The 14,118-nt window shown below is 37.0% G+C and overlaps 1 protein-coding gene across 4 annotated transcripts in view; it reads right to left on the bottom strand.

Annotated features, from left to right (window-relative positions):
• The window catches only part of LOC109844938 (probable sulfate transporter 3.3), a 42,743-nt gene that overhangs the window by 724 nt on the left and 27,901 nt on the right, over positions 1 to 14,118 (bottom strand). For all 4 annotated transcript variants that reach the window (XR_002248171.1, XM_020414115.1, XM_020414114.1 and 1 more), the window contains exons 7-10: positions 13,211 to 13,337; positions 12,097 to 12,383; positions 11,828 to 12,018; positions 11,084 to 11,160 (exon numbers count right to left, since the gene is read on the bottom strand). Coding sequence is in view for 3 of the 4 variants with exons in the window: in XM_020414115.1 (XP_020269704.1) it covers positions 11,084 to 11,160; positions 11,828 to 12,018; positions 12,097 to 12,383; positions 13,211 to 13,337 (682 nt within the window). In the remaining variant the exon portion in view is untranslated. The remainder of the gene's footprint in view (positions 1 to 11,083; positions 11,161 to 11,827; positions 12,019 to 12,096; positions 12,384 to 13,210; positions 13,338 to 14,118) is intronic.

A 14,118-nucleotide genomic window follows, 5' to 3' on the forward strand; every position in this document is an offset into this window, starting at 1 on the left:
CTAAAGTATATGGGGACACCACCAGCACGAAATTCTGGATCTGCCGTTGTATGTATGTCCTTAAGGTCTAAATATTCAAAAACCTAAGTTTTTCTGCTCAGATTTAATTGAAGAAAAATCAATAGCTGGAGAAATGGTGTTATATTGAGGAAAAAGATGAAGTATCCGGGTCATGTATGACTATGGTAAGCAAAAGACCAGTTCACAGGTACAGGCATAAGTATCAATGTATGTATTAATTGTAAATATTCAAAACCCAAAAAACTCTCTAATTAAGAAAGACTTCAAGAAATAGCAATAACCAGGACATAAGATAATGACACGATATTGAGCAAGAGATGAATTTACAGATTTGTGGATTCAACTATCATGTGAGGCAGCAAAATATGCAGGGAGGGCAGGACCGTTGGGAGGCAGACATTCTGTGGCTGAATGATAAATCGTTAATTGAGTTCAGAAGAATGGGAAAGAAAAATTCAGTTGTCACAGTACAAAGCAAACAATCACAACCGATTGTTTCTTTGAAACGGACGTCGGTCGAATATTCCAGCCATACAATCAAACTTAACCTCTTCCCTTTGAAACTGTTTATTCTACTCTTAACATCCAGTGACAGCAATCCATGTTGAGTCAATTCGGTTGTAAGCTCACCTCGGCTTCGTCAGCTAGGCAGCTATTAGCATCTTATAAGCTATCCAAACACATTTGTTTCTTTGCATATCTTCACTAGTCAATGTCAACGATCTCACCATCTCTGACCCACAGCATATTACCAACTTCACTTTCAGTGTGATCCTAGGACTCGACATACCGGTATGCATTGGAACCTCGGTTTCAGGCATTCAATAAAGGCTGCTTAGGGGTTGAAAATTTGGTAAAATCAGCAGGGAAAGAAGCTAAACCAAGACATTCAAGCTTCGTCACAAATGTGATGGTGATAAGAGGTCAGCTATGATATTGAACCCACAGGTACCCATAGAAACAGTACAGGGGACATATAGGTTATTGCACATCGCCCCAGAAAGAGCCATCATAAGAGATTTTTGGCACTTATATTAATGATGAGAATAATGACGAACAATTGCAAACAACGATGGAAAGTTCCACGTGTACAGAGAATCATTAGGCCATGTCAAAAAATCAGTTGTCTAATCACTATATTGACTAGTACCGCGTGCAATGCCTATGTTTCTAGTCATTTTATCTCAAAACTGTTAACAGGTCGATAGAAGGATATAGTTCTCTTGCTTCACAGTAAGATGAGGTAAAAATGAAGTGGAAGGATTAGAAAATTCCCAGAAGCATTAGAATATTACTTAATGTTGCGCAAGATGCAGAAAACGAAATCTACAAAGAAGACAGTCTAATTTCAACTTCTAGAAACTGAGCACTAGAAGGTGCATGTGAATCACATATAAGGATCTAAAGCTAATAAGAAAAGATTGATATGAACCCACAATTTTCAGGTAATTAGGTATGCCTCACAGCTAGCCTTAAGAGGCTACAAATTACTACTCGAGGAAGTAAATCCTCCAAGATGTTGGGAATCACTGATCTATATGAATTCAACAAAATCCCTTAGCTAAGACAAGTGATTTCGTTACCCTTGTCTAGTCCAGCGTAAGAGTTTGATATACTAGTACTTCTTCTAATGTGTCCATCTACTGCGTATGCAAGTCTAGGAAGAAGAAATTTTTCATTTGGAAGGAATAACAGAAAGGAGAAACTATTTAAAGAAAAGGGTAAACCGTAGTTGAACTGAACCAGTCAGTGGAAACATAAATTTCAAAGGATATCTTAACCTTTGAATCCAATCAGCTCTGTAATTATTTCGATGGTATCCTCATTAGATTTTGGGCAGAGAAACAGAAAAGGAAGAATACCTCTAATACGCAAATCCCCCTAAGTACAATGAGGCAGCCATTCTCATATATTAAAATCTAGTTACCGTTACTAGAAATTCCCATATCCATTTACTAGACTTTCTAACCTCGGATGAAATAACGTCTCCAACAAGAAAATACTACCCTGTAATATCTCATTGACCCGATGATTACTTGATCTAAGCTCCCCAATTTGGTGACGTAGCGCATCAGGAGGACCTTTTATGGGACAGGGTTAATCATCCTTTAAATACAATATAGATATTTGTAACAGCTCATATAAAAAGATCACAAATCAGGTTGTCTGTCCGTTACCGGACCTACTGACTGACTTAATTTAGGCACAACTTGATTTCACATTGGTTCACAAATTGAGCGTATTAGTTACCTCACAGGTTAGCAAATAACTATTAAAAAAAACAGTTTATTATTCAGATCTATTTCATACAGAGTGGTGACCATGAAAGAGATAACAGTCACAAGAAACGATGACATGACTCGCAATACTTGTTGACACATTAAGACACCACGTTCACAAAGATAACAGAAGATTGCAATATCAATGGAAGAATATTAACGGCATCACACAGATCAACTCTGTCGGTGACAAGCCTGGCTAGATTAGTTCAAACTATATTGTAATAGGAGCATCCATGGTCCTTTTCAAACCTATTAGACTTTAAGATTATGAAATTCAACAAATATAAGGGATGCAAGTACAAATATATAAATTTAAATACAGGCCAAGTCTCCAAAAATAGCCTTTATTTACAGTTACCTGCAAGTTCGTAGTTAAAATATCTATATGCTGCACCATGTAGCCGTTAGCAAATGGTTAATGGTATTATCATGGGCCATAATTATAAACCTAATCAGTATTATATATTTGTGAATGCATTACTTCATATTATGGGTATGAATATGAGGTATGCATCATCCAATGGCACAAATATGCACGCATGTGCCAGGGGGGTGGGGCTTCATGCTTTGGAAGAATCTCTTCAATAATTAAGCAGGGATTACTGAGTATCTTAATCATAAAATAGGCATATAAATATGCATTTCATAATATTGCTATACTAAGAACTATGATAATAGAAAGTTTCATCTTTTTTCCAAAAAATGGAAAGAAAACTTAGTTAAAAGAAATGACCACAATTATAACTCCAGATTTTGAAGCTTAGATACCAATCTCAGAAACTACAATCTTCTATGCTACATACTAAAGTAAGAACCTAAATCTCCACTGGTCAAATTTCTATAGCATTGTCTCTACAACTTCCATTGGTTATTTTGAAACTCTATATCATACAAAATGGGATATTTATCTTTTTGTATTATACTAAAATGACAACTACTAATTAAGGAACACGAACACAATTAAAGTTTTCAGAGTAAAACCAGCTTCAAAGTGTTGACTCTTAAGTTTACGAACTTAGAACTCTCCCAAATGAAGACAAAGAACTTACTTTTATTTCTTCATTTTTTTCTTGATGAAACAAGGATTACAATAGCCCTTTATATAGGCTTCAAAAACAAAATGTATAGGCATACCAATAGTCACAAATTAAACTCCTCTTTTAATGTCACAAAGATAAAATATCATAAAGGAGTGAGTAACTCTTATTCTTCCATAACCTATATCTCTTCCCCTTCTAAACTTATGACCCTTGAAATTCTAAAACTCATACTATTAACCTCATTTATTCTAATATTTTAATTTTATATTCCAATACGCCCCTTTAAATCAAAATATCTTTATGCCAAGCATGTCTCTTAGCCTCATGAAAGTTTCACCTGAGCTTGGTGAATATGTCTGCTACTTGTTCAGTGGTGTGACAATACTTCAATTCAACGGTTTTCTGCTTTACATGGTCTCTAAAAAAATAAAATTATATATCTATGTGTTTGCTCCTCCCATGATGTACTGGGCTCTTTGCAAGCTGGATGGCTGATTTGTTGTCCACAAAAATTACGATCGGGTCTTCTTGTGGATGATCCAACTCCTTTAATATGTTTCACAACAAAATTGTTTCACATACTATAGATGCAGCCACCACATACTCTGCTTCACATGAAGATAAGACTATAATTCCTTGTTTATTTGAGGTCCATGAAAATACAGTTGACCCAAGATAGAAGACATAGCCTATGGTACTTTTCCTCTCATCTTGGTCACCTTTTCAGTCACTATCTGAGTAACCAACTAGTTGTGCATTTTCAGCATATGCATAGAAGAGACCCAGGTTGAGTGTGCCTTTGATATACCTTAGTATCCTCTTCGCAGCTAGCCAGTGAGACTCCTTCGGTGTCTCCATGTAACGACTCATAAGTTCGACTCCATAAGTAATATCGGGCCTTGTGATCGTCAAGTATCTCAGGCTGCCAACTAGACTTTTGAAAAGAGTTGAATCCATGAAACGTTCGTCTCCTTCTCTTGAGAGCTTCATTCTGATGGCTATTGGGGTGTTCATAGGGTTGCATTCATTCATTTTGAACTTTTCTAAGATCTCATTCATGTAATTCTTCCGGGATATAAAAATCCCCTCTTGCTACTGCTTCACTTTAATGCCAAGAAAATAGGACATCAATCCATTGTCTGTCATCTCAAATTCATTGAATATTGCCGTCTTGAACTCAACAAGCATCTCGGTATTGCTTCTTGTGTATAATAAATCATCAACATAAAGATAAATTATTAGAAATTCGCCTTTATAGTTCCTCTTCATGTAGATGGCATGTTCATATGGACATTTAATGAAGCCGTTATGATGAAGATAGCCATCAATTCGGTCGTTCCACGCCCGTGGTGCCTGCTTTAAGCTATACAAAGCTTTCTTCAAATGGTACATTTTGTCTTCTTACCCTTTCACAAGAAAGTCTCCTAGTTGTTGCACGTACACCTCTTCCTTAAGAACACCATTGAGGAATGCTGACTTGGCATCTAAATGATATATATTCCACCTGTGATGAGCTGCAAGTGAAATTAATAGTTTCACAGTATCCAGTCGAGCAACCGCAAAGACTTCTTCATAGTCAATGTCTTACTTTTATTTGTAACCTTTCGCTACAAGCCTCGCCTTGTACCGATCAACTTCACCATTTGTTGTGCGCTTGATCTTGTAACCTTTCGCTACAAGCCTCGCCTTGTACCGATCAACTTCACCATTTGTTGTGCGCTTGATCTTGTACACCCACTTGACCCCTATTGCCTTGATCAACTTCACCATTTGTTGTGCGCTTGATCTTGTACACCCACTTGACCCCTATTGCCTTGTGATTTTTTGGAAGTGTTGTCAACTCCCAAGTATCATTCTTTTGGATGGCGTGGATCTCCTCCTCCATTGTTATTCGCCAACAATCTTCTTTTACGGCTTCTTGGAAGATGTGAGGTTCATGATCAGCATATAAGTAGAAGAGATTTGACTCTCCGTCTTCTTCTATCTGCTCATAGATCTCCCTGAGGCTTCTCATTTTGATGGGACCTTGTTGCATGGTAGATCCGTTGCTACTACCTTCCCCAGAAGATGGAGAACCTCTTGCAGGAGAGGGTGTGGAATGTGGAGGAGATGGTGGCGTAGCTGGTGATGGTTCCTCATGTTGAGACTCATCAGGTTCCTTCACCACAGGTTGATCTTTGATAGTCTCTTCAATTCTCCAGTTCCATACTTCTTCTTCTTTGAAGACAATGTCTCTACTAACAACTAGTTTCTTGGTTAGTGGATTGTAGAGCTTGTATGCCTTCGACTCCTTGCTATATCCGATGAAAATATATTTTTCACCGTGATTGTCAAGCTTCTTCCTTTTGACTTCAGGTACTTGAGCATATGCAACACACCCAAAAATTCGTAGGTGTGTCACACTAGGCGTGTAACCGCTCCATGCCTCTTGAGGTGTCTTGTTCTTCATTATCTTTGTGGGACATCGGTTGAGCAAATAAGCTGAGCACACTACGACTTCTGCCCAGAACTGCTTTGGCAATCCCTTTTCTTTAAGCATGGTTCTTGTTATGTTGAGAATGGCCCGGTTCTTTCTTTTTGCAATGCTATTTTGCTGTGGTGTGTAGGAAGCAGTAAACTGTCTCTTTATACCTTGCTCTCTGTAATATTCTTGAAACAAATTTGAGGTGTACTCACCACCTCGGTCAGATCAAAGAATTTTTTGCTTGTGGCCGCTCTCCGCTTCAACTAAAGCTTTAAAATGCTTGAATGTAGTAAAGGTAATAGATTTTTATTTAAGAGTGTACACCCACAACTTTCTACTGAAGTCATCAACGAAGGTTATTAAATATCTATTACCTCCCAAAGAGATGGGATCGATCGGTCCGCAGATATCAGTGTGAATAAGTTGCAATGGTGCCTTTGCTCTCCATGATTTTCCACTGGGAAAAGGAAGTCGTGGTTGCTTGCCAATTACACAACCTTCACAAATATGATTCAGTGGATCGATTGTTGGTAGACCTCGTACCATACTAGCTGTAGACAGTAACTTCAGGCCGCTGAAGTTTAGATGGCCGAAGCGAAGATGCCACCTCCATAACTCATTCTCCATGAGTCCTTAAAAACACTTGTCGACTTTCGTGTTTAAATGCAAGGGAAACATGCAGTTCCTTGTCATCTTAATACAAGCTATGAGGCTTCCATTTGTATTTTTCAACCAAAGATGGTTGTTCTCCATATGCACTTTGTATCCCTTTCCGAGTAATTGACCGATGCTAAGAATATTACTTTTCATGTTAGGAATATAGTAAACATCAGAAATATACTTGGACTTACCATCCTTTTGGTAGATTTTAATCTTTCCTTTGCCTTCAACTGGGAGTTTTGAAGAATCTCCCAGGCTCACACTTCTATAAACTCCTTCTGTGAGTTTCATGAAAAGTTCTTTCTTCCCATACATGTGGTTACTAGCACCCGAGTCAATGTACCAAGTATTATTCTCAACACTTGAATCATCATTAGCAAGAAGAAGCGTAGAGTTGTTACTCATATCATTTGTTGCTTCGGCAAGATTGGTTTGGTTTTCAGTTTTGTGCCAACAATTTGAAATATAGTGCCCAAACTTATGACAGTTATAGCACTGAATATACTTGTTGTTTCCACGCTCAGGTGTGGATCTTCCACGATTGCTTCGTCCTCGTCCTCTAAAGCTTTGGGTCACTACTTGATTTTGAGTGGTTTGTTATTGGGGAACACGTCCCCTGCCTCTATCACGATCACGACCACGACCTTTACCTTGTGAGCCTTTATTTCTTAGAGTCAATGTTGACTCTAGTACTTGTTCCAAAACTATGGAACTAGCCTACTTTTGCATTCGTTGTTCATGAACTTGGAGAGATCCTAAGAGCTCCTCTATTGAGATCTCCTCCAAATTCTTTGACTCCTCAATTGCCGCCACCACGTGCTCGAATTTTGATGTAAGAGAACGGAGAAACTTCTCCATCACTTCGATGTCCTCCATCTTCTCTCTATTTCTCCTTATTTTATTTACAATTAGAAGTAATCGTGAATAATAATCAGAGATTTTTTCTTCATCTTTCATTTGAGCAGCTTCAAGATCGCTCATCAAAGTTTGGAGGCGAATTCCCTTCATCCGCTCGACACCTTTATAGATGGTAGCAAGTATTTCCCATGCTTCCTTGCTCGTCGTTGCTTCGACAACTCTCTCAAAGGTAGACTCGTCCAACCCTTGATAGAGTAGAAAACGAGCATTGCTATCCTTCTTTCTTTGCTCTCTAAGAACCTTCTTCTCTTTGGCGGTGTAGGTGGCTTCTACATCTGGTGTAGGCTCCGTGAACCCATCAATGATCAGATCCCACAACTCTTGAGAACCAAATAAGGCTCTCATTTGGATTGACCAACTCTCATAGTTATTTTTTGATAATTTGGGCACTTGAGGATTAACAAGATTATTTGTGGTAGCCATGAGAAGAAAAGAGAATGGGAAAATTGGATCAAGCGGCTCTGATACCGCTGTTGACTCTTAAGTATACGAACTTAGAACTCTCCCAAATGAAGACAAAGAACTTACTTTTATTTCTTTAATTTTTTCTTGATGAAACAAGCTAGGATTACAATAGCCCTTTATATAGGCTTCAAAAAAACGTATAGGCATACAAATAGTTACAAATTAAACTCCTCTTTTAATGTCATAAAGATCAGTGTTTTAAATATCGGCCGACATGTCGGACATGTCGGCCGGTATAGCGGATTGAGTGGTCCAGCGACACAAATCGGGGAAAAACAAGTCGAATATCGTTTTTTACCGACATATCAGTCATATCGGCGAAAAATCGGCTATATCGGCCGATTTTTCCTCTTTGGAAAATCGGCCAAGCTTGGGGAATATCGGGTTTGGTTTGGGTTCTTTGAGCTTTATTGGGTTTGGTTTGGGTTCATCGACACCCATTTGACCCGATTGACACTTAAGCCACCCGATCAAAAGAAAAAAGGGGGGAAAATACCCGATCAAAAGAAAAAAGAAGAAAACCTACCTAGGGCTTCTCCTCTCTCTCCTCACTCGCGATCGGGAAGCCAACAGCAAAGTCCGGAGCTCGTCGTTCAGCGGCAAAAACCCAGAGCTCGTCGTTCAGCGGCAAAAAACCGGAGCGGCAAAAACCTAGGGCTTCTCCTCTCTCTCCTCACTCAGCGACAAAGTCCGGAGCTCGTCGGAGTCGCCTTCTCCTCGGAGTCGCCTTCGTTTTGCGTCGTCATCATCGGGAAGCCTCTCTCTCTCTGGTAAGCTCTTTTCACTGTTTTTTTAGCTTCCGTTCTTTTTTTTTCTTCCGTTCTTTTCATTTCTTTTTTTCTTGCTTCGGTTTTCAGTCTTTGTTCTCTTTCTGTTTTTTCCCCTAGCTGCTGCTCTTTTCACTGTTTTTTTTTATCTTCCGTTATTTTTTCTTGCTTCGGTTTTCAATTTTTTTTATTTTCTGCTTCCGTTCTCCTTTTGCCTTTGGTCTGCGGTTTTTTCTTTTTTTCTTCTTCTGCACACGTGAATGTTTGATTTGTGGACTATTTTGATTAATAATAGGCTAATGATTACTTGATGTTTGATCACTTGATTAATAATAGGCTAATTGATTAATAATAGGCTAATGATTATTGATTAATAAGGAGAGATTTATTTTATTTTAAATGTGCATATGAATGTTGAAATGTGCAGAGTCATGAAGTTATGAAATTGCTACTATTTGCTTCTTATTAATACATATTATGAATGTTGAAATGTGCAGAGTCATGAAGTTATGAAATTGCTACTATTTGCTTCTTATTAATACATATTAGTCATAATTTTTTTCTGTTTGCACTTTGTAGATTCAGTTTGCACTTTGCACTTTGCTGATTCAGTTGTGTGACTGTTGAGTGGTGACTGCTGAGTAAGAGGACTTGTTTCTCAGAATCAGGAATGCTTAGATAGTTAGATTACATTTAGGACATGATATTATACATATACGGATCACCCGATATGACAATCCGATATTTAGTCCATGTCCCCCGATATATCCCCGATTTCCGCTATCCGACATGGATTTCAGCCGTCCGACATGAACCCGACATCCGATATTTAAAACCTTGATAAAGATAAAATATCATAAAGGAGTGAGTACTCTTATTCTTCCATAACATATGTCTCTTCCCCTTCTAAACTTATAATCCTCGCACTTCTAAAACTCATGCTATTAACCTCATTTATTCTAACATTTTAATTTGATATTCCAACACAAAGCTCCCAATTTTAAAGCAAAAAGTCAACATTTTTTAGATTAAAAATAAGGAGCAAAAACCAACATAAGAAGCTCAATTTCAAAGCAAAACCAACTTCAACTCCCTTGAAACGGTCCCGCTCTCTCCTCCTAAAGCGCATTCAAATCCTCCATTTCACATTCAAGCCCTTTCAAATTCTTTTTAACTAAAACCCCTTCTCTCTTAATTACTTGGTAATAACCTGCGCTACAGTTTGCTCCTTGGGAAACATGGAAACTCTACAGCTATGACCTACTACTGCTACATACCTATACGTGTCTTTTCTTTTCTATGGAGTTGACAACAATGTTAGTACTTCATATAAAGATATAGTTTTGTTCTTAGAAAACTTTTCTGCTATTGTTCATGCGCAAGCGCTTCTTCGGTTATCATTTGCCAACACAGTACAAGCATATTCGTAATATAACTCTTTATCCAGAGTGTATCCAATAACAAGAGGACTTTTCATGCTATTTTTTAACAACAAAATTATATAAGATATTTAAAATTGATCAAAATATTATCTATTTTTTTCTTCACTTCATATATTTCTTATAGGCCCAACGATATGGTTGTATAAATGACATCATCTTTGTTCCACTAATAGGTTATTTAATATTTGTATATAGAGCGTGACTGCAAATAATGATGTATGGATTAGATAGTAGATTGCTTCAAGGTGCATCAAATTACAAAAGTACAAATATTAAATTGCAAAGTAACTATTAAAAAGTGTTCTTTTGCTACAGTTAGCACTAGTATCTATGTTCAACAATATATATGTTTTTCTGAATAGACTTAACTAGTGTTATGCCCGCACTATGCAAATATTAAATTACAAAAGTACAAATATTAAATTGCAAAGTAACTATTAAAAAGTGTTCTTTTGCAAGCGCTTTTTTTTAATTATTGTTTGAACTCAAGTGCACATTCTTCTTGGTTGGGAATGTGTATAGTCATGTAACAACCAAGTTTAGTTTAATTTAGCTAGTTGGATTACTGTTATGATTAACAGTAATCCATCCTTTCTCTCAAAAAAAAGAACATTTTTTTATTTAGTATTTTTAGATCTCAAGTTACTGAATTTGGCTATAAGGACAAGGAACTTGCCAGGAATCAGTATGCATCAATCGCATCACGATTCATAGCATGTGATGAATTAGGTAACAATGAAACTACTTATTCTTAAAAGCTTTTCAGTTTATCAGATGTTCAAGCATAATCATACCAAAGACCGAGGAATCTGTTTGGCATGAATATAGATGCTTCAATGAGTATATAAGTGTAAAGCTAATGAGAGAATAAAATGAAACATTTGCATAAGATCCATGTACAAGCTACTTCAACTCTCCAGTTCCTACCTCTACGCGGTTGACATTTTTTCTAACAAGTCATATTTATTCAGATTTAAAACAACTAAAATATGCTAGCTAGATGTGACATAGAGAAAATCCTTACCTGATAAATCTAGGATCAGGAAGCGAAGGTCTTCATGTTTCTCCTCAACCTTTTCTTCTTCTATCAATCTTGCAATTCTATTCAAAAAGGAAAAAGGAAAAAAAAAAGAAAAAAAAAAGAATTTCAGGTATGACAGAGTCAATTAGAGGTCCGTATTGAACTAATACTAACACTTGTAGATTATCATTAATTGGTTGGTTAAAAAAGTTGTTCAGGTAGTAAGTCAAAAGTGAAACGGGATATAAATAAACAAGAAAAACATAGGGTGTTCTCATTCTCCGGTAGTCAGAGAGCAAAGCATGTACAGTCGGATCCACACAAACTGCTCAAATTGTAAAATATGCATCAGAATTGGCTCCATTGATTAAATTTGAGGAGATACCAGTGAGGCAAGAATGACATATGTAGTTCAATATATAAAGTAATAAAATTTGAAGAGCGATAACAAAAATTAGTCTGACGGAAACGTATCATGTACTAACAATATGAGTGGAGCAAATAACGTCAAATAATATCACAATTTTTTTGTTAGAATAAAATGACAGTGAAAATTTTGCCATAATATTAGAAGAATATTAAGACTGATAATAAATGTTTCGCAAGTATATGCGAGAGTAATTTTTCATGGAAACATAGTGTTTAATCTGATTGCATGCATATTATGTATTTCACACTGATTGAGGCTTGAGAATCTGAGATGATGCTTGTTGGAACTAACACTCATAAAAATAGTTTGATACAAACCTTTCATTGAGATAGTTGGTATTTGCAAAATTAATGGGAGCTTCGACAGCCACTATAAGGAAGCCTGGGACTCTTTTAGCCTCCTTATAGTGATGAAGATTTCGATAGATATCAGTTCCTGGAATGTTTCCCAAGATCACCGTCTTTGGTCTCGTGATCTGAAGAAGTAGTCTGAATATCGATAATCCGACCTGCCAATTTATTATTTTATATTTCTGGGGAAAACATTCATTAACTTTCGAGTTAAACAAAAACGAACAAGTACTTACAGCAATGCCAAGGCCTTCTTGGACAGAAATAAAAATAACACCAAGAAGAGCACAAATACAAACAAGGAAATCCATTTTATCCATTTTCCAAATTTGACAAGCAGCATGAACATCAATAAGGCCGATGACGGCTGTGATTATAATGGCGGCGAGCACGACGTTAGGGGTGTAAGCAAAGAGGGGCATTAGGAAGAGGAGAGTGACCATTACTGTAATTGCCATAATTATGTTAGACATTGCAGTCTTACATCCAGCATTATTGTTCACAGCTGAACGAGAAAAGGCTCCTGGCATCCACACAAAAAAGTAGGGTTAGTGTTAGAAGATTCTTTTTATTTTAGGAGTTGCATAAAATCAACCCCGACTTGAAACTTACGGGAACTTTTTGCACGCTTTTCTTATTTAACATGTCCAAACAATGAGTGTTTAGAAGAAATGTGAATAAAGATGGACAAGTGAACATACATTATGAGATAACATAAGCAATGAGTGTATTCGTAGCAATTTAAAGGTTGCTCCTATTTAAGGATAAAGGGAGAGAGAATCAAATCATGTAGAGCAAATGCCATTAAATGCATTGTTTAGAAAATTTTATGAGATTATAGTTAATGGAGAAAGGACTAGAGGTAGGCCCAAGAAATTTGGTTAGAAGCTGTTGTGAAGAACATAATAATGATTACCTGAGTGGAAATATCCCTCAATTGAATAGTGTAAAAGTAGGATACCCAACACCGAAAATTCGGGATAAAGGCTTTGCTTTTTGTTATTGTGGTTGTATGACAAGAACTCTTTGACAATGTTCGTAAAACTTATGATTCGCGTTTTACTACCGTAGATGTAATTATCCATACAGGCTTATCTCTTTTGTGCTAAAATGTATATAAGTCAAGATACATATTGGTTTATGTGGACAACTTTTTGAAATCAGGATTATTTCGTTCTTCTCAATATCAGCAAAAGAAGAAAACATTAACGAGTTTCAAAAGTAACTGCCAGTGAAATTTCTGCTGCAGTTCCATATCTTCCCATCGAAAAACTATTATAACTCATGCCCATTGAATGAAAGCAGAAAGAACTGAGATATACGCATTTTCCATTTTCTCCATTTTCTAACCTGTGGTGACATAGCATGATGTGCATGAACCGATGATGTTCATTATTCCAATGGCCATCATTTCCTTATTCCCATCAACTTGATAGTCCTTAATGGAAGCAAATGTTCTTCCGACAGCTACTCCTTCCTGAAATAAAGAAAACATGCTTGAACTTTCTTGAATATGAGAAATAGAATAGGAAGCAGTTCCTTCTCTTTTTAACTTCCGTGACGTATTACAATACGCATATGTGTAGCTGGGTAAAAACCAGAGGTTACATAAACTTCATAGTGACATACCGAAATTTCTAGAGGGAAAAACACAAGATCAACCTATTAGATACGTTCGCATCTTATCAACCTCAGTTTTGATCTGCATTCTATTGCTTATTGTAAGAAATCATGAATCTAGTTGACAAAAAAATATAATTAAGGTCAAAGAAGCAAATAATGTACTGTTGGGAAATACCCGGGGCTACGTTAAACCCCTAAAATAGTAAAAACACAGTATAGAGAAAAGTACACCAAGATTTACGAGGTTCGGCAAACATGCCTACGTCCTCGGGAGTCACACAATTAATTTCTTATTAATCAAAGAAATTACAATGCAAGAGTAGATCTCTGAGATCTCTCAATAAATAAAAGTTTGTTACTGTGGCTACAGTAATAACCCTCTTTAATTTCCCTCCTTAAATCCTCTCTTCTTTAAATTTCCCTTTCTTAGTTCCTCCCTCAAAAACAACATGAGCTGGAGAAAAAAAGAAAAAGCAGAGAAGAAGAGAAGGAGGGGGGGTCACCGCCAGGGCTAAAATCACGAGAGGAGAGAGAGAGGAAGCCAGCACACAGAGGCTCGAGCTCTGGGTTTCCCTTTTATAGGGAAACCCTAGCGATAGCCTGGCGACAGGTTGTCGCTGGAGCTCGCCTGTGCC

This window comes from Asparagus officinalis, chromosome 6 (assembly GCF_001876935.1).
Source record: "Asparagus officinalis chromosome 6, Aspof.V1, whole genome shotgun sequence".
Classification (NCBI taxonomy): Eukaryota; Viridiplantae; Streptophyta; class Magnoliopsida; order Asparagales; family Asparagaceae; genus Asparagus; species Asparagus officinalis.